General features: G+C 43.9%; 1 protein-coding gene across 1 annotated transcript; it reads left to right on the forward strand.

Moving 5' to 3' along the window:
• The first annotated feature begins 17,694 nt into the window (after nt 1-17,694).
• On the forward strand, nt 17,695-19,868 carry LOC116136921 (oxalate--CoA ligase-like). Its single transcript, XM_031422592.1, is given in 5 exon segments — nt 17,695-17,713; nt 17,716-17,894; nt 18,140-19,190; nt 19,290-19,393; nt 19,502-19,868. Coding segments are annotated over 5 exon segments (1,572 nt in total). The 3' UTR covers nt 19,721-19,868.
• The last annotated feature ends 1,672 nt before the right edge of the window (nt 19,869-21,540 follow it).

Here is a 21,540-nt window from a genome sequence, read left to right on the forward strand (position 1 = left end):
ATTATGTTATTGCTTAAAGGTGTTACAGGATCGAGAGAGATTACAAGGGAAATGGGTGCAATCTAAATGGAGGACATTTAACTCTTGCGGCCTTCTCTCACTTAATTCTCTTTTACATGTATAAGTGTGTGTTTCCTTTTGAACTTTTACTAAAAACTGGAATTCATCCCTTGAAATGGAAGCTATGGGCTCCTTTTATACTTGATTCGTCTGACAATGGTTAAGAGTGAGTATTACAAGATTGCTTGCACGCATAATCCTCATAATTAGGGTATGAATCAGTAATCTTCATGCTTGTGACAGACCGGGTCATACTAATGACAACTTAATCCATACTTATGACAGTAATCACTTTATGGCAGAAGGTAAATATTGATGGGACGACAAGTGGGAGGATCTTGGTCATCGGGCTTTGGTTAACCTGGAGAACACATGGCGCAAATCTGGCAATCAGGAAATTAGGCACAACAATAAGATTACCCAACATGGAAATAATATTCGACCTCCACTAAGTATATCATGTGCACTTTTAAAAATTTATACATAGTACTCTCTATTTTTGCTTCATAAAGATGTTAAAAGTTGTATTAAAGTACCCTACTTAGATTTAACATTTGTGGCTTTGCTTAATTGAACGCCTCAAACAATTCATGATTTTTGTGAAATGATATATTAACAAAGATCAACAAGTTACGTATAGCGTCAATGAGACTAAAAGACGGATACTAAAAATAATTCTCCTTTTACCAATATTTAGGTACACTAACTTTTGAGTGAGACTTATGTACGCCCATTGTAATGCTTCTCTCAACCAATTTTGTTATTTACTCTTGTTCAATTAAGAATTAATATAATGTTTTATGTTGAATATACATAAACATATAAAAGAAAAATGAATAATCCTACAATTTTCAAATCATCTCGCCAAATTCTCCATCCTAATTAATGTGTTGTTTTATATTGTTTTCGACTTAGATTTGAATGTTATCAAAGTTGTTTCCAATTATATAAATTTTCTTTTTGCATATATTTGCTTTTACGTGGCTTAGGTCTAGAAGTAGAAGAGAAACCGAAACTGTTAGGCACATCGAAAAGCCAAAATCTTCAACTTGCTTCCAATCCGGAAATGGGAAAACGATTGTCTCAGACTGTGATGATGAATATCTCAATTGAAAATGGGTTTTGGCAACTACAACCCAACTGTTATACACCATCATATATTTTGTTTGCGCGTAATCGCTTACGTTTCCTCCAAAATATTCTCATCCTCCTTATTCTCTGCATAAATCTCCACACCGTGTGGACCTCACACCTCTGAAGCAAAGCGCCCCAGTTGGCAACTTCTAAAGAGATTGTGTTGTTTACCAAATTTGACCTTTCACTTCACAAGTATAACCTGTACCAGATACTGCCTCTTCCGGTGCATCAAAGCATACAGCTCACTGAATCGATTTCTAACCGTTCAATTAAAGTAAGATTACGCTGTAGAGGAACTTCACGAAGGAATGCGGTAACCACACAGCAGCTCGGTCTCTTGCGAACAAGGTTGTTCGCCAGGGATACTATTGGCCCCGAATCCAAGAAGATGCGCACAACTTTGTCAAGAAATGCGACAAATGCCAACGGTTCGCGAACATTCCGCGAGCCCCATCTCACGAGCTGATCACTATGTCTAGCCCCTGGCCATTTTCCATGTGGGGGATCGACCTTATCGGCCCTATGCCAGTGGAAAGGGAGGGGTCAAATATGCCGTGGTCGCGGTGTAGATTATTTCACAAAATGGGTCGAAGCCGAACCACTAGCCGCGATCACGACCAGAAAGCTGAAAGACTTCGTTTTCAAGAACATAGTGTGCCGCTACGGAATTCCTCACACCCTCATCTCAGATAAGGAAAGCAGTTCGATAATGGGAGTTCAAGCAGATTCTGCGACGAGCTGGGCATCCATAAAAAATTTGCCTCAGTCGCCAGACCGCAAGCGAATGGCCAAGTTGAAGCAGTCAACAAGACCATCAAGCACACTCTGAAAGCCAAGCTCGGGGCAGCCAAGGAATTGGGCTGACGACCTCCCCGAGTCTTTGTGGGCGTACAAGGACAACTCCAAGGACCTCCACCTCGGAAACTCCATTTTCGCTAGCCTATGGCTGTGAAGCAATGATCCCTGTAGAGGTCGGAACTGGGTCCCTTCGGAGGGACTTGTACAATGAGGACGAAACGAAGCACTAATGAGAGCAAGTTTGGATCTGGTCGAAGAGCACCGCAACAAGGCTTCGCTAAGGATAGCAGCCTACCAACAGCGAGCAAAAAGATTCTTCGACTCAAAGGTCAGCGAAGAGACTTTCAGGTGGAGACCTTGTGCTAAAGGAAGTTCTCCTCGGAACTAGAGAGCCGAGTGCGGGGGTACTAGGACCTAACTGGGAAGGTCCATACCGCGGTCGACAAAGTAATCAGACCGGGGACCTACCATCTCAAAAGGTTGAACGTTTCCAAAGTACCCCGAGCTTGGAATGCTGAGCACCTCCGGCCGTACTATCAGTAATCCCGAACTCAGCTCTCATTTTTTAATTTCTTTTTAAGTATTACTTTGTTCGCTTAAAACAGTTCGCATGTGTTCTGTTCGCATGTAGGATTTATATGTAATCGCTTATGTAATCTAATAATGTAATTGTACATATCTATGAAAAAACGAACTGCAATTGTGTAAAGAAAATATGTCTTCATTTATGTACAAAAAGTCACAGACTCGATTCAATGGGAACGACTCTACACTAAGGCTGGTCGGGAAGATCCTTTGAGCAGAGCCACCTGCCTGGTCGGTCCCTGGGCGGCCCGCGCAGTCTGGTCGTCCTCCTCGGCCATGATCCGCAAGGTCGCCTGCCAACCCTCGGAGGTCGGACAAGTCCAAATCGGGGTTCCTTGCTCGCAGGGCGTAGATGGACCCGATTGCCCAGTCCGCGGCCTTCTCCTCCATCTCCTCAGACTGATTTTGCATTTCTACAGTCAGAGAAGCGACTCTCTCCCGACTCTCCTGAAGCTCGGCCTCAAGAGCTAGCCTTTCCTGTTCCGAGGTCCCCTGTCTTCTTCAGCTCGCATGCCCGTGCGAAGGTCGTCTGGAGCTCCTGGTCCTTCTCGCCGATCTCCCTAGAGAGCCTGGCGGTTGTCCTTTGAAGTTCCTTGACTTCCTCCGCACGTCGATCTAGCTCCGCCTTCTTGAAGTCCACTGTTCGTAAAGCAGCGTCCTTTTGGTTCAGATACCTGTTCGCCGCTTCGAACGCATGAGTTCTTTCCGCCTCAACGGACTCCAAGCTCTGCTTCAGCTTTGCGACCTCTTCCTGCAGGTCGCTTGTCCCCTTGGCGGCCCCCAGCCGCGTCTTTTCCATGGACATCCTCATCGCGAGCAACGCCTGCGAGCAAGATATGAGTTAGAAATAAACCAAAATAAAATTTCAAGTACGGCTCGTTTACCTTGCTCAGGTGTTGGAACGACGTGGTCATCAGGTCGTCGCCCGTGTCGGCAAACTCGTCGTACGACTCCGACAGCTCGCACTCGAGCAGGCCATAAACTATTGGCTGCAGGTACTCGGGCAGACTTCCCAATGAGTCTAAAAAGGCGCATCCTTCGCCTTGTCACCAGTCACCGCCTTGCTCGCGGGTTCCTTGCCCGACCTCCTGGATTCCTGGCGCGACCTCAGAGGCTGTTCCTAGATTCGGTCTCCGACTCTTCGGGCTGAATCTGCTTCCTCTTCTTCGACCTCTGGGCCGAGCCTTCCGCTTTGGGCGAGCAATTGGCGCCTGAGCAGCCCGTTCCGTCCTGGTCGCTTCTTGCACAGAACGAGGCTGGGAAGCGGGACTGTTCGTACCGGCTGTGCCGGGATTGGATGAGCAGCTTCGGCCGCCCTCTTACTCCTCGATCTAGGAAAGACGAATGGTGCTCGGCGGGGCTGCCCGGACTCCTTTGGAGGCATCGTTCCTGCATTTAAGTTTGTTAGTAAACGAAATCATTCTACGACCAGAAAGGAACCGTATAATTTACCTTCTGGGGGTTCTAAAGACGCCTTGTCGCTGAACCCGTACTTCGCAAGTTCGCGGTCGTCACAAGCTTCCTCGCGTCCCGGCTCTCCTCGTCCAGTACTCCAAAGGATACGAGCCTGTTTGGGTCGGCGAGAAGTCTTGGCTGGTCGTTCTGTTAACTGCAAAAGAAAACAAGTCGTTACTACTGATCATGCGAGCAGATAACGAACCCAGCGAAAGGAAACCTACTTGGGTCCTGAAAACGACAGTAGCCATCGTAAAGAAAAAAAAGAAGAACTTTGTCTCGTAAGCCCCCGCATTGCTGGGATAGCTGTGTATCCCCGCGGCAATGGTAGGTCGCCGAGACAGATAGTACGAGTCCTTGTCCCTACTCTTTTTAAGATAATAGGCGATGCCAAGCTCCACTGCCGTTGGCTCGCCCAGGCCGCTTTCGCAGCACGCAATGTACATCGTGACAGCGATGACGTATGCGTTGGCGTCAGCTACATCGGTGCGATCCCGAAATGATCCAGGACCGACCTGATGAAAGGATGGAAGGGAATCCTCCCTCCACCCTTGAAGATCTCTTCAGAGATCGCGGCAAGGCCATCAGCCGGGCGCCGTGACGACCTAGTGTAGTCGAGAACACCTCCGCGCGGATGTCGAACTGCCTCTTTATTCTAGCATATTCGTCAGAGGTGAGAACCGAGTAGACATCGAGAGCTGCGTCCTCGGAGCTCCCCGCGAGGACGAGCTGGCTCCTTCCTCTGGTCTGGATGTTGACGGTTCCATTCCAGTCTGCAACATCGACAGACACGGTCATTTAGGCCTTTGTGCTTGTCCGTTCGGCGGCAGGGGACAAACTCTTAAACCCTAGCAGTAACTCGAGCCGCCGCCACCGGCTCGAATCCAAGGACGGCGTCACGTCCCTGGTGAAACACCGGAGACCCAACGCCATCGCCCAACCAAGCAAATGCAAAAAGGGGGGGGGGGGGAGGAGAAAATGACGTGCGGGGGGCGGGGGGGGGCGGGGATATACTTGTACGGGGGGGGGGGGAGGAGAGCGGAAGGGGGGGAGAAAAGAAGAAGGGGGGGGAGGAGGGAGGGGGGGGAGGGGGGGGGGGGGGCGTGTAGGGGGGGAGGAGAAAAAGACGGGGGGGGGAGAGAAAGAGGGGGGAGAGAAACCGGTTCTTTTTTTTGGGTTTTCCTCTTTTTTTTTTTTTTTTTTTTTTGGGGGGTGGTGTTTTTTTTTTGGTTGGCGTGGTGGGGGGTGTGTTGGGTTGTTTTTTGGGTTTCTTGGGGTTGGGTTCCTGGGGCGGGGAGGAGAGAAAATCTTACCTTCTACGGTGGGTAACCGAGACCGAGGCTCGTTTCAGTTGTTTGAGAGGTGCCGATCGGAAAAGAATGGTTTTGGTTTGCAAAGGGCTGTCACTCGAAGCAAAGTAAATTTCGGTGACCTCATCTGAAAAACGCAAGTTTTTATATGGATTGCGAATCGACGGTTACCACCCCTCGGAACCGAAATACAGCCCACTCTCTCTCTCCCCACATTAAATGCGCCCCACGTCGCATTAAATGCCGTGATAATAGTCGTCGTTTCGAATGTGCTGCGCAACTAATGCTGTTAAAACGGTGTCGGGTCAGCACACGATGCATTTAATGTGTCTGACAAACGCTTCAGTGCGTACAGAGCGCCTGACAGCGCAGAACCAGGTTCATCGAATTTCTAAGGCACAGAAAGGAGCATCCATCGGATCCAGCTCGCTGAGATGAAGATTATCAGGTCGCTTAGGCAGGGAATTGCGCGAGATCGTGTTCGCCAAAAGTCCTGTGCCGAGCTTATCCCATGCAGGTCGGAGCGACCAAATCCTCAATATGACTTAGTTTCCAAGGTTCGATCCTCAAACCTTAAAAATTAGGGGGTTTGTTATGCCCGGGAAAATAAAGGGCTGACGTGGGAAAGTCACGTGAAGGGTGACCTGCTCCATCAGAGCAACACGCACACGTCAGACCTGCCAAATGATATGGAGCTCACACGCGTCCATTTCCCTGCAATAAGTCGTGCGAAGTCAGCTTGGGAAAGGGAAAATGGGACATAAAGCCGGATATATCCTGACAATCACACCAAACCATAGATTTAATGATGATTACACGCTTCAGTTTGATATAAAATGAAGGAGAACCCTTCGTTAAGGGGATTCGGCCATTTTCATACTAAGAACTACTCTCTCTCTCTGTAAAACATTTGCTTTTTCAAACTCTTTTGTAAGTCAATCCGCAGTGGCGACCTGACCCACACTAATATCAATACAAATCAGTGGACGTAGGACTTGTTACCTTAGCATCCGAACCACTTAAAAAACCCCTTTGCATTTATTTCATTTTGATATTCCATTTTCACGTGTATTAACAGCCAATCAACGTTACGCACGTGACAATTCGTTGGTGCCAAAAACGAGCATCAACATAATGGAATCACACAAGATGAATATCCGGCAGAAGAAGATACCTTCTCATATAATAATCATGAAAAATAAATTATTTAAATTGATTTGTGTCAACGTTTGGTGCCAGATTATTCAGTAATTAAAATCTTATTCGACCACACAGTTGACGTACTTTAGCGTAAAAGAAACATTTGCATTTAAAATTCTGCTTACGACTTGTATAAATGGATGTTTGAGTTAAAAGACAGGGATTCGTTGTTGTCTAAAACCAAATAACATAAATTTAATTCATGGGTTGAGAGTAATGAAGAGAGGAGGAGGTTGGAATATTGGACTTTGGGATCAAGGCAATACGTACTTGGAAATAATCAACCAATAATTACCTAGTGTTTTCCAATTAATTAACGATTCCCTACCAATTTTGTATAGATTTCTTAATGAAACAAAGTCAAATATTCTTGTTTTACAAACTGAAATTGCCAATTGATATAGACGACAACTAATTTACAAAATTTGAGTCTCTTTGATGCTAAAAGAATAAAAGAAATATCTAACATAGTCTTTAAAAAAAGAATCTAACATGATTTTCTAAATTCGAGCCTGTTTGAGAGTAAAAAGGAAAAAAAAAAAGATTTAATATGGTCTCTCGAATTTGAGTCTCCATGGTTGTTAATAGAGATAACTACTGGAGCTTTTATCGGTCAATAATTTTAAGGTTTTGAGGGATTAATCAATCAATAATTATTGTCCAATTAATTAATGATCACCTACCATCTTGTATGGATTTCTTGTGTGAAACCAAGTCAAATCATTCTTGTTTTTGAAACTGAATTGCCAATTGATACAGACCACCACTAATTTACAATTTGGTGTGATAAGGGAGACTATTTTATTTATCATATACTATAATCCCAAATCAAATATAAATCACTGACGTGTTACCCATGTTAATGACTTCATTATTTAACTGAAATACTTAATATAATCAATAATTTACGTCAATCAAGTTAAGACTAGTTAAATAATACAAAGCCATAACAATTAACAAAAGAAACAGTTATTTTCCACCATGCCCAACTCTTTATTTGTTGAACCTGACGTAGGATTCTGTGTTCATTTACTTTTAAACAATTAAAATTTGATTTATTGTATGCAAGAAAAGTTTAAAGCCTACTCTTATTTATTTTATTATGAATAGAGTGTTCAAACAGTTTACATGCACCTCAATTAATTTCTTAAGACCTTAAAATTATGGTGTATACAAGAAAAGTTTAAGGCCTACTTTTATTTTTATGATTGGGATATCGGTCAATTTACACGCACCTTAATTAATCCTTCGGACCCTAAAACTACCAATTGGGTAAAAGTTCTAGTGGCTATCCTTATTAGCAACCAATGAGGGGCTCGAACTTAGAATCCCTTGAGTAATACACCCAAGAGTTCATCGAACCACTCGATCACCTAAAAGTAATTAAAAATTACTTTTTTTTTATGGATCCATTTGTACCGTTTCATATAATTTATTATGCAAGTAAGCGTTTATCAGACGTCGAGATGCGGTATCCGAAAATGGAGCGACTAGCTTTCGCTCTACTGGTCGCGTCCAGAAAGCTGCGACCTTACTTCCATGCCCATACAATCAATGTAATGATGAGTCACCCTCTCAGGCAGGTCCTCCAGAAACCGGAGGCCTCAGATAAACTGCTCAAATGGGCCATGGAGCTGAGCCAGTTCGACTTAAAGTATACGCCCAGGTCGACTATCAAAGGGCAGGCTGTTGCAGACTTCATATCAGAATTTTCCTATCAACCAAGCGAGCAACAGTCTAGCGAAGTCGGGCAAGAAACTATTCAGAACCTGTCGACCTGGAACCTCTACGTCGACGGGTCATCAAACAGGAAAAGAGCCGGTGCGGGTCTTCTCCTGGTGAGCCCCGAGGGGGTTCGAATTCATGGTATCCTCCGGTTCGGGTTTAAGGCGACCAATAATGAGTCCGAATACGAAGCTCTGCTCGCCAGGTTGCGACTCGCCAAAGAAATGGGCGCAACCGCGATCAGTGTTTACAGCGACTCTATGCTGGTCGTCAACCAGATTCTAGGGGAATACCAAGCTAAGGAAGAGAACATGGTCCGCTACCTGAAAGAAGCTAAGGTCTCTCTGGGGTCGTTTAAGCACTTCGAGATCGGTCAGATCCCCAAGGAGAGCAACTCAATAGCGGACGCCTTGGCAAAGATAGCCTCGTCACTAGATTCAGAGGCTCCTGATAGCATTCCTGTTCGTTTTGTCAATGCTCCAACTATCAGCTCGACCGAACAGGCCGTGAACGAGGTTCAGTCAGATTCCTGGATGACTCCCATTGTCCAGTACCTCAAGGATGGGATCTTGCCTAGCGACAGGGTCGAGGCAAGGGTCCTACGAGTAAGGTCTGCTCGTTTCACACTCATCGGGGATCAGCTGTACAGGAGAGGATTCAGTGCCCCACTCCTCCGATGTGTGACCAGTGAAGAAGCAGACTACATCAGAGGGAAATTCACGAAGGAATCTGCGGTAACCACACAGCAGCTCGGTCTCTTGCGAACAAGGTTGTTCGCCAGGGATACTATTGGCCCCGATCCAAGAAGATCGGCACAACTTTGTCAAGAAATGCGACAAATGCCAACGTGTCGCGAACATTCCGCGAGCCCCATCTCACGAGCTGATCACATGTCTAGCCTGGCCATTTCCATGTGGGGGATCGACCTTATCGGCCCTATGCCAGTTGGAAAGGGAGGGGTCAATATGCCGTGGTCGCGGTAGATTATTTCACAAAATGGGTCGAAGCCGAACCACTAGCCGCGATACCGACCAGAAAGCTGAAAGACTTCGTTTTCAAGAACATAGTGTGCCGCTACGGAATTCTCCCACCTATCTCAGATAATGGAAAGCAGTTCGATAATGAGGAGTTCAAGCAGTTCTGCGACGAGCTGGGCATCCATAAAAAATTTGCCTCAGTCGCCAGAAGCAAGCGAATGCCAAGTTGAAGCAGTCAACAAGACCATCAAGCACACTCTGAAAGCCAAGCTCGGGGCAGCCAAAGGAAATTGGGCTGACGACCTCCCCGAAGTCTTTGTGGGCGACAGGACAACTCCAAGGACCTCACCTCGGAAACTCCATTTTCGCTAGCCTATGGCTGTGAAGCAATGATCCCTGTAGAGGTCGGAACTGGGTCCCTCGGAGGGACTTGTACAATGAGGACGAAAACGAGCACTAATGAGAGCAAGTTTGGATCTGGTCGAAGAGCACCGCACAAAGGCTTCGCTAAGGATAGCAGCCTACCAACAGCGAGCAAAAAGATCTTCGACTCAAGGTCAAGCGAAGAGACTTTCAGGTGGAGACCTTGTGCTAAAGGAAGTTCTCCTCGGAACTAGAGAGCCGAGTGCGGGGGTACTAGGACCTAACTGGGAAGTCCTCTACCGGGTCGACAAAGTAATAGACGGGGACCTACCATCTCAAAAGGTTGAACGGTTCCAAAGTACCCCACGTTGGAATGCTGAGCACCTCCGGCCGTACATCAGTAATCCCGAACTCAGCTCTCATTTTTAATTTCTTTTTAAGTATTACTTTGTCGCTTAAAACAGTTCGCATGTGTTCTGTTCGCATGTAAGGATTTATATGTAATCGCTTATGTAAATCATAACTGTAAATTGTACATATCTATGAAAAAACGAACTGCAATTGTAAAGAAAATATGTCTTCATTTATGTACAAAAAGTCAAGACTCGTTACAATGGGAACGACTCTTAACACAAGGCTGGTCGGGAAGATCCTTTGAGCCAGAGCCACCTGCTGGTCGGGTCCCTGGGCGGCGCGGCAGTCTGGTCGTCCTCTCGGCCATGATCCGCAAGGTCGCCTGCCAACCTCCGGGAGGTCGGACAAGTCCAAATCGGGGTTCCTTGCTCGCAGGGCGTAGATGGACCCGATTGCCCAGTCCGCGGCCTTCTCCTCCATCTCCTCAGACTGATTTTGCATTTCTACAGTCAGAGAAGCGACTTCTGACTCTCCTGAAGCTCGGCCTCAAGAGCTAGCCTTTCCTGTTCCGAGGTCCCCCTGTCTTCTTCAGCTCGCTGAGCCGTGCGAAGGTCGTCTGGAGCTCCGGTCCTTCTCGCGATCTCTAGAGAGCCTGGCGGTTGTCCTTTGAAGTTCCTTGACTTCCTCGCACGTCGATCTAGTCGCTTCTTGAAGCCACTGTTCGTAAAGCAGCGTCCTTTTGGTTCAGATACCTGTTCGCGCCTTCGAACGCATGAGTTCTTTCCGCCTCAACGGACTCCAAGCTCTGCTTCAGCTTTGCGACCTCTTCTGCAGGGCGCTTGTCCCCTTGGCGGCCCCCAGCCGCGTCTTTTCCATGGACATCTCATCGCGAGCAACGCCTGCGAGCAAGATATGAGTTAGAAATAAACCAAAATAAAATTTCAAGTACGGCTCGTTTACCTTGCTCAGGTGTTGGAACGACGGGGTCATCGGTCGCGCCCGTGTCGGCAAAACTCGTCGTACGACTCGACAGCTGCACTCGAGCAGGCCATAAACTATGGCTGCAGGTACTGGGCAGACTTCCCAATGAGTCTAAAACAGGCGCATCCTTCGCCTTGTCACCAGTCACCGCCTTGCTCGCGGGTTCCTTGCCCGACCTCCTGGATTCCTGGGCGACCTCAGAGGCTGTTCCTCAGATTCGGTCTCCGACTCTTCGGGCTGAATCTGCTTCCTCTCTTCGACCTCTGGGCCGGAGCCTTCCGCTTTGGGCGAGCAATTGGCGCCTGAGCAGCCCGTTGTCCTGGTCGCTTCTTGCACAGAACGAGGCTGGGAAGCCCGGACTGTTGTACCGGCTGTGCCGGGATTGGATGGCAGCTTCGGCCGCCTCTTACTCCTCGATCTAGGAAAGACGATGGTGCTCGGCGGGGGCTGCCCGGACTCCTTTGGAGGCATCGTTCCTGCATTTAAGTTTGTTGTAAACGAAATCATTCTAGACCAGAAAGGAACAGTAAATTTACCTTCTGGGGGTTCTAAAGACGCCTTTCGCTGAAGAACCCGTACTTTCGCAAGTCTGCGGTCGTCACAAGCTTCCTCGCGTCCCGGCTCTCCTCGTCCAGTACTCAAAGGATACGAGCCTGTTTGGGTCGGCGAGTAAGTCTTGGCTGGTCGTTCTGTTAACTGCAAAAGAAAACAAGTCGTTACTACTGATCATGCGAGCAGATAAAGAACCCAGCGAAAGGAAACCTACTTGGGTCCTGAAAACGACAGTAGCCATGTAAAAGAAAAAGAAGAACTTTGTCTCGTAAGCCCCCGCATTGCTGGGATAGCTGTGTTTCCCCGCGGCAAGGTAGGTCGCCGAGACAGATAGTACGAGTCTTGTCCCTACTCTTTTTAAGATAATAGCGATGCCAAGCTCCACTGCCGTTGGCTCGCCCAGGCCGCTTTCGCAGCACGCAATGTACATCGTGACAGCGATGACGTATGCGTTTGGCGTCAGCTACAACGGTGCGATCCCGAAATGATCCAGGACCGACCTGATGAAAGGATGGAAGGGAATCCTCCCTCCACCTGAAGATCTCTCAGAGATCGCGGCAAGGCCATCAGCGGGCGCCGTGACGACCTAGTGTAGGCGAGGAACACTCGCGCGGATGTCGAAATGCCTTTTATTCTAGCATATTCGTCAGAGGTGAGAACCGAGTAGACATCGAGAGCTGCGTCCTCGGGAGTCCCCGCGAGGACGAGCTGGCTCCTTCCTCTGGTCTGGATGTTGCGCGTTCCATTCCAGTGCAACATCGACAGACACGGTCATTTAGGCCTTTGTGCTTGTCCCGTGCGGCGGCAGGGGACAAACTCTTAAACCCTAGCAGTAACTCGAGCCGCCGCACACGGCTCGAATCCAAGGACGGCGTCACGTCCCTGGTGAAACACCGGGAGACCCAACGCCATCGCCCAACCAAGCAAATGCAAAAAGGGGGGGGGGGGGGAGGAGAAAATCTTACCTTCTACGGTGGGTAACCGAGACCGAGGCTCGTTCAGGTTTGAGAGGTGCGATCGGAAAAGAATGGTTTCTGGTTTGCAAAGGGCTGTCACTCGAAGCAAAGTAAATTTCGGTGACCTCATCTGAAAAACGCAAGTTTTTATATGGATTGCGAATCGACGGTTACCCCCCCTCGGAACGAAACACAGCCCACTCTCTCTCTCTCCCACATTAAATGCGCCCCACGTCGCCTTAAATGCCGTGATAATAGTCTCGTTTCGAATGTGCTGCGAACTAATGCTGTTAAAACGGTGTCGGGTCAGCACAGATGTAATGTGTCTGACAAACGCTTCAGTGCGTACAGAGCGCCTGACAGCGCAGAACCAGGTTCACGAATTTTAAGGCACAGAAAGGAGCATCCATCGGATCCAGCTCGTGGATGAGATTATCAGGTCGCTTGGCAGGAATGCGCGAGATCGTGTTCGCCAAAAGTCCTGTGCCGAGCTTATCCCATGCAGGTCGGAGCGACCAAATCCTCCAATATGACTTAGTTTCCAAGGTCGATCCTCAAACCTTAAAATTAGGGGGCTTCTGTATGCCCGGGAAAATAAAGGGCTGACGTGGGAAAGTCACGTGAAGGTGGGACTGCTCCATCAGAGCAACACGCCACAGTCAGACCTGCCAAATGATATGGAGCTCACACGCGTCCATTTCCCGCAATAAGCGTGCGAAGTCAGCTTGGGAAGGGAAATGGGACATAAAGCCGGATTATATCCTGACATCACACCAAACATAGATTTAATGATGATTACACGCTTCAGTTTGATATAAAATGAAGGAGACCCCTTCGTTAAGGGGATTCGGCCATTTTCATACTAAGAACACTCTCTCTCTCCTGTAAAAACATTTGCTTTTTCAAACTCTTTTGTAAGTCAATCCGCAGTGGCGACTGACCCACACTATATCAATACAAATCAGTGGAGTAGGACTTGTTACTTAGCATCCGAACCACTTAAAAAACCCCCTTTGCTTTATTTCACTTTTGATATTCCATTTTCACGTGTATTTAACAGCCAATCAACGTTACGCACGTGACATTCGTTGGTGCCAAAAACGAGCATCAACATAATGGAATCACACAAGATGGATATCGGCAGAAGAAGATACCTTCTCATATAATAATCATGAAAAAATAATTATTTAAATTGATTTGTGTCAACGTTTGGTGCCAGATATTCAGTATAATAAAATCTTATTCGACCACACAGTTGACGTACTTTAGCGTAAAGAAACATTTTGCATTTAAAATCTGCTTACGACTTGTATAATGGATGTGTTTGAGTTAAAAGACAGGGATTCGTTGTTGTTAAAACCAATAACATAAATTTAATATGGGTTGAGAGTAATGAAGAGGAGGAGGGTTGAATATGGACTTTGGGATCAAGGCAATACGTACTTGGAAATAATCAACCAATAATTACCTAGTGTTTTCCAATTAATAACGTTCCCTACCAATTTTGTATAGATTTCTTAAGAAACAAAGTCAAATTATTCTTGTTTACAAACTGAAATTGCCAATTGATATAGACGACAACTATTACAAATTTGAGTCTCTTTGATGCTAAAGAAATAAAGAAATATCTAACATAGTCTTCTAAAAAAAGAATCTAACATGATTTCTAAATTCGAGCCTGTTTGAGAGTAAAAAGGAAAAAAAAAAGATTTAATAGGTCTCTCGAATTTGAGTTCCATGGTTGTTAATAGAGATAATACTGGAGCTTTTATCGGTCAATAATTTTAAGGTTTTGGGGATAATCAATCAATAATTATTGTCCAATTAATTAATGATCACCTACATCTTGTATGGATTCTTGGTGAAACCAAGTCAAAACATTCTTGTTTTTGAAACTGAATTGCCAATGATACAGACCACCACTAATTTACATTGGTTTGTGTGATAAGGGAGACTAGTTTATTTATCATAATACTATAATCCCAAAATCATATTAAATCACTGAGTGTTACCCATGTTAATGACTTCATTATTTAACTGAAATACTTAATATAATCAAAATTTACGTCAATCAAGTTAAGACAGTTAAAAATACAAAGCCATAACAATTAAACAAAAGAAACAGTTATTTTCCACTGCCCAACTCTATTTGTTTGAACCTGACGTAGGATTGTGTTCATTTACTTTTAAACAATTAAAATTTGATTTATTAGGGTATGCAAGAAAAGTTTAAAGCCTACTTCTTATTATTTATTATGATAAGAGTGTTCAAACCAGTTTACATGCACCTCAATTAATTCTTTAAGACCTTAAAATTAGGTGTATACAAGAAAAGTTTAAGGCCTACTTTTATTTTTATGACTTGGGATACGGGTCAATTTACACGCACCTTAATTAATCCTTCAGGACCCTAAAACTACCAATTGGGTAAAAGTCTTAGTGGCTATCCTTATTAGCAACCAATGGGGCTCGAACTTAGAATCCCTTGAGTAATACACCCAAGAGTTCCTACGAACCACTCGCACCTAAAAGTAATTAAAAATTACTTTTTTTTTATGGATCATGGTGTACCCGTTTCATAAATTAAAAAATTAATGAAATTACCCAAATTCATGAAATAATTGTACACCACACATGTACCCTATATATATTGGTGTTCTATTAAAAGAATTAATAACTGAATATTATACTTTTAACTAAATATCTTACATAATTTAATAGTTAATTAACATTAGTTCAATTACTAAATTTAATTATCATTTTTATTACTGTGCAGTATTCAATGGACACAGAAAAAGTATTTCATTGAGCCTATTGGTGATTTGGGTTGTTACATTGGAGATTTAGAGTGTTACATAATGTAGTGGGTTAGAGTTTTGAAGTTTGAACCCATTAAAACTCTTTCAAAGCCCTAAATTAAATAAACAAATATATAGAGGAACCTCTCCGCTTAGAAGGCTTTTCCTTGTTTGGATTATTAACAAGTGAGCTAATTACAGTACATTAAATCCAGATTTTCAGATATGATCCTCGGCCCAAAGTGTAGCCCATATCAACCCTTGTATTATTTTAGAGTGTTTATGCGAAATTCATATCAATTAGAGATACTCAATCGACCTCGGGAGGGACCAAGTAAGATGTGCACGTGGTTACTTAAACCAACGAGGTCGATAAAATGACATGAACAAGTAAAGAACAAAAGAGATTTTTACAGTGGTTCGATGGTGGACAAGACAAGCCCACATCTACTATTATGTATTGCTTAAAGGTGTTACAGGATCGAGAGATTACAAGGGAATGGGTGCAATTAAATGGAGGACATTTAACTCTTGCGGCCTTCTCTCACTTAATTCTCTTTTACATGTATAAGTGTGTGTTTCCTTGAACTTTACTAAAAACTGGAATTCATCCCTTGAAATGGAGAGCTATGGCTCTTTTTATACTTGATTCGTGTACAATGAAGAGTGAGTATTACAAGATTGCTTGCAGCAAATCTCATAATTAGGGTATGAATCAGTAATCTTCATGCTTGTGACAGACCGGGTCACTAATGACAACTTAATCCATACTTATGCAGTAATCACTTTATGGCAGAAGGTAAATATTGATGGGACGACAAGTGGGAGGATCTTGGTATCGGGCTTTGGTTAACCTGGAGAACACATGCGCAATATGGCAATCAGGAAATTAGGCACAACATAAGATTACCCAACATGGAAATAATATTCGACCTCCACTAAGTATCATGTGACTTTTAAAATTTATACATAGTCTCTATTTTTGCTTCATAAAGATGTTAAAAGTTGTATTAGTACCTACTTAGATTAACATTTGTGGCTTGCTTAATTGAACGCCAAACAATTCATGATTTTTGTGAAATGAATATAACAAAGATCAAAAATTACGTATAGCGTCAATGAGACTAAAAGACGGATACTAAAAATAATTCTCTTTTACCAATATTAGGTACACTAACTTTGAGTGAGACTTTGTACGCCCATTGGAATGCTTCTCCAACCAATTTTGTTATTTACTCTTGTCAATTAAGAATTAATATATGTTTTATGTTGAATATACATAAACATATAAAAGAAAAATGAATAATTACAATTTTCAATCATCTCGCCAAATTCTCCATCATATTAATGTTGTTTTTTATATTGTTTTCGACTTAGATTTGAATGTATTCAAAGTTGCTCATATATAAATTTTTTTTGCATATATTGCTTTTACGTGGCTTAGGTCAGAAGTAGAGAGAAACCGAAACTGTTGCACATCGAAAAGCAAAATCTTCAACTTGCTTCCAATCCGGAAATGGGAAAACGATTGTCTCAGACTGTGTGGTATATCTCAATTGAAATACATGCCAAAATGGGTTTTGGAACTATAACCCAACTGTTATACACCATCATATTTGTTTGCGCGTAATCGCTTACGTTTCCTCCAAAATATTCTCATCCTCCTATTCTCTGCATAAATTCCACACCGTGTGGACCTCACACCTCTGAAGCAAAGCGCAGTGGGCAACTTCTAAAGAGATTGCGTTGTTTACCAAATTGACCTTTCACTTCACAAGTATAACGTACCAGATACTGCCTCTTCCGGTGCATCAAAGCATACGGCTCACTGAATCGATTTCTAACCGTTCAATTAAAGTAAGATTGCTGTTTATCTCATTATAAATTATTATTATTTGTAAAGAAGATCTTTTTCTTACGTACAAACAAACTTAGGCATGACGAATCGACGATGCCGTCATACACGTGGAACCAACTTTACATGCGTGGTGATTTGGTGACATGTACCAGCACTATTTAATTCCCTTTTCCGTCTTGCTTTTGGACTATTAGTTACATTCATTCACCAAATCATTTATTAATTTTAGAGCGTTACCAATTTCGATTTTCGGTTTGTTTTTAATATTTATTATAAGACTAAAAGTAAATTTGTCGACGAAATATCGCTGTGAATTTCCGAGGTCCGCGCATGGACAGACAATTAACAGGACCCACTAACGTAGGCCAATCAGCACCACTTATATCTCCACGTGTCCACTTCCGTTGACAGCACTCAACCGCACACTCGTACTGCACGTCATATAATACAGCCAGTGGGACTTCTCACCTTCCCGGTTCCACCCTCTATATTTCGCCCGCTCCTTATATACTCCCCGCTTCAGTCTCTCAATCACATTCATTTCGTTTATTGTTTCACCAATATTTTTCTCTGAAGTTTTCTGAAATGGAGAATCTTACGCTCACTGGATGTTGAAGAAAACTGCAACCGAGTTCCCAAACAAGAGAGCTCTTTCTGTTTCTGGGAAACTAGACCTCACACATGCTCAATTGCAAGAACTCATCGATCACGCCGCTTCTCTTCTTATCGCCTCTGGTATTAAGCCCGGCGTTGTCGTCGCTCTCACTTTCCCTAATACCGTCGAGGTAGTTTTTTATTTTCTGTTTTGGTATGTTCTGCTTGGATGACCAGAAAAATAGTCCGAAAACTTCAAACTTTTACCGTCAAACTTGACAAAAAAAGGCAAATTTATAATCAACTTTGAAGTTTTAAATTTTAATTTGTTTTCTTAGCGAAACATTCTTCTTATTATTTTAATTATTTCAAGGCGTTTATTCCGGAATCCGATTATTTTATTAGTTGTTTTAATAATAAAATTGTATTTTTCCAGTTCGTGATAATGTTTTTGGCGGTTATTCGATGTCGAGCCACTGCGGCGCCGCTAAATGCGGCTTACACTGCGGAGGAGTTCGAGTTTTATCTCTCCGACTCAGAATCAAAGCTTCTATTAACACCATTAGACGGCAACAAAGCGGCTCAAGCCGCCGCTTCCAAACTCAACATCCCTCACGTGACCGCCACGCTCCCTGAGTCCAATTCCAAAATTACGCTATCATCATCCACCGGAGCGGAGCCAAATCCTGACGCGGTCGCTCAACTCGTCAATAGCGCGTCCGACGCGGCACTCTTCCTCCACACCTCTGGCACAACCAGCCGCCCAAAAGGAGTCCCCTTGACTCAACTCAATCTGGCTTCCTCTGTTTTGAATATTATCTCAGTGTATAAACTCACCGACTCAGACTCCACCGTTATCGTATTGCCATTGTTTCACGTTCACGGTTTACTGGCTGGTTTACTCAGCTCACTCGGCGCGGGAGCCGCCGTCACTCTCCCCGCAGCCGGCCGTTTCTCGGCTTCAACGTTTTGGTCAGACATGAACTCGTACAACGCGACGTGGTACACGGCGGTCCCCACAATACATCAAATCGTCCTAGACCGCCACGAGAGCAAGCCCGAGCAGGCTTATCCCAAGCTGAGGTTTATTAGAAGCTGCAGCGCCTCTTTGGCGCCGAGTATAATGTCTAGACTAGAGGAGGCGTTTGGCGCGCCGGTGCTTGAGGCTTACGCAATGACAGAGGCGTCTCATTTGATGTGTTCGAACCCGTTACCCCAAGACGGTCCGCATAAGGCCGGTTCGGTTGGGAAACCGGTTGGACAGGAAATGGCTAATCTTGATGAGCAGGGTAATATACAAGCCGCTGGTGAAAAAGGGGAAGTTTGCATCAGGGGACCTAATGTGACTAAGGGTTATAAAAATAATCCTGAAGCCAACAAGACCGCTTTTCAGTTCGGGTGGTTCCACACAGGAGATGTTGGGTTTATTGATGCTGATGGATATTTGCATTTGGTGGGTCGGATCAAGGAGCTCATCAACCGTGGAGGTATATATTTCTCTCTTCTTACTTCATAGTTCACATAGATGATATTTTGTCCAGTATAATGACAGTTAAATTTTAAACATTGTTTTTAATATTTTCCAGGGGAGAAAATATCACCCATCGAAGTGGATGCGGTCCTTCTGTCACATCCAGATATTGCTCAAGCCGTTGCCTTTGGGGTTCCTGATGATAAATATGGTGAAGAGGTGAGCAAGACCAACAATTCTTCGTAGTCAAACCAACTCAGAATTATTATTACTTAGTGGTTGTGAATTTCTAATTTATTTAATCTAATCGGATTTTCCATAATGCAGATTAATTGTGCTGTGATTCCAAAGGAAGGATCAAACATAGATGAGCAAGAGGTGCTGCGATTCTGTAAGACGAATCTTGCAAGTTTCAAAGTGCCCAAGAAGGTCTTTATCACTGATTCAGTGCCTAAAACTGCGACTGGGAAGATCCAGCGCCGTATTGTAGCAGAGCATTTCTTAGCTCAAGTCTCCACAGCTAAAGTTCCCAAGTTTGGAGCTTAAGCAAACGCAGTTCTCCAACGTTTTTCAATATACTACAACATTTATTATAATTGTGGTATATTTATTGTATACAGATTCATGGGTGGTTCTTCTAAACTAGAAAAAATATGATTATTTTATTTATACATTGTTGTTTTTGTTTCTTCAAGATATGGCTTTAGTAGGTGTAATTCTTAGTGACTGAACGAGAAGAGACAATATTGTATATTAAATCTCGGGATCTGATATTTTTCAAATGAATATGTATAGCTGGTGTATATTTGTCCAAGTCAGCGAATATATATAACTTGAATGTGAAGGATAAGCAACAAGCAAATTACAGTGGTTCATATTTGCACGACTCAAATACATTTGTCTTTCCCATTGCATCTGCATGGCTGAGGAGGGTAAAAGAAAACTGACAGTTAGTGAGAGGACAAAAACATTGATCTGACTTATACATCAAGATGGAATATTTTCTTTAGGGAATATGATGGGCTGATAGTCTGATAGCCAAAAACAATGGGTAACTGGTGCAGGGGCTTTGTGGGTCAGAACCATTTAATCAGATTGTGCGCTTGAGCCGACGGTTTGTACTTTTGTTAACATATAAAGTCAATTTTTACCTAAGATTCTATTCAAGGACTTGACCATAATCCTTTGACTATAATCTAAAATTGAAAAGTAAACCGGTGATGTTCCAGGACCAGTAACTTAAATATTGTCATTAGTGACCGGCTTATGACTGCAACCGTAATGAACAGCCATTCTTTGCTCTCAAAAACACTCCAAATGTCAGTGTTAAAAGACAAATAAGATCTGGGTAAATGACTTGTTTCCACCTAAAAAATGGTTTAAAACAATTGTTTAACCCTTAGATTTTTAAAATACCACATTATCACCCAAAACATAAATATAATAGTAATTTTTGTTGTGAAGAAGGGCATGATAGTCAAAAGTTAGTTAAAAGGAAGGGTATAGTGGTCATATTGTCGTTTGGCCGGAATCTTCCCAAACTCTAACCGTCGGTTTGGGCTATTTAGGCGGTTTGACATGATTCCGACGCCGACTCTACCCTCAGGTTCCCCATCCTTCACTCACAAAACCCCTCACTTTCCCACCACACCGAGCACGCCAATCGCCGGCCATTGCTGGTGTTTTGTTCACGCGACCATTGAGCTTCCAGGCCAAATCCTGGCCGATTTGGTTGCTAAAAGTTCTACCTAAAGCCACTTGTAGCATTAGTGACACCTCCTCTCTAAAAGCTCCATCATCCTAGACCTTGGTTGTTCACCGTTCGTTAGACACCGACCCTTCAACAAAAGAACTAAACCACGATCGTTGGCTATTGGAGAGCTATCACGGTCCATATTATTAGGGCTATTGAAGAGGGATAGCCGGTTATTTGTTTGGTGATAGAAGGTTAGACTATAGTGGTCCAAGTCGATGGAAATTGTGTATGAAAGTTTGATTTGCGATGGTCGGCGATTAGGGATTGAAATCTAGTGGGGGTATTTTTGTCTTTGCAATTAAAATTATTGTATTTAAAGGAATTATTAATAGAGTTTTTGATTTGGGTGGGAAAATGGCATTTTAAAAATCTGTGGGTCGAAAAGTGTTTTTAGGCCATTTTTTGGGTGGGAAGAAGCCATTAACTCATAAGATGTTAATGAAATCTACATGTACGGCGTGTCGACTAAAATTTATTGGCACCAAGCAACTAGAGATGGCAAATGGGTTGGGCCGAGACTGGGTATCCCTTAGCTCGGGCCCAAGATAAAGGCCTCGTCCTAGCTTGAGCCCGTCACTGGGATGAGGGGTAAAGCCCAAGCCCGACCCGA

This window comes from Pistacia vera, unplaced genomic scaffold, assembly GCF_008641045.1.
Source record: "Pistacia vera cultivar Batoury unplaced genomic scaffold, PisVer_v2 Contig320, whole genome shotgun sequence".
Lineage (NCBI taxonomy): Eukaryota > Viridiplantae > Streptophyta > Magnoliopsida > Sapindales > Anacardiaceae > Pistacia > Pistacia vera.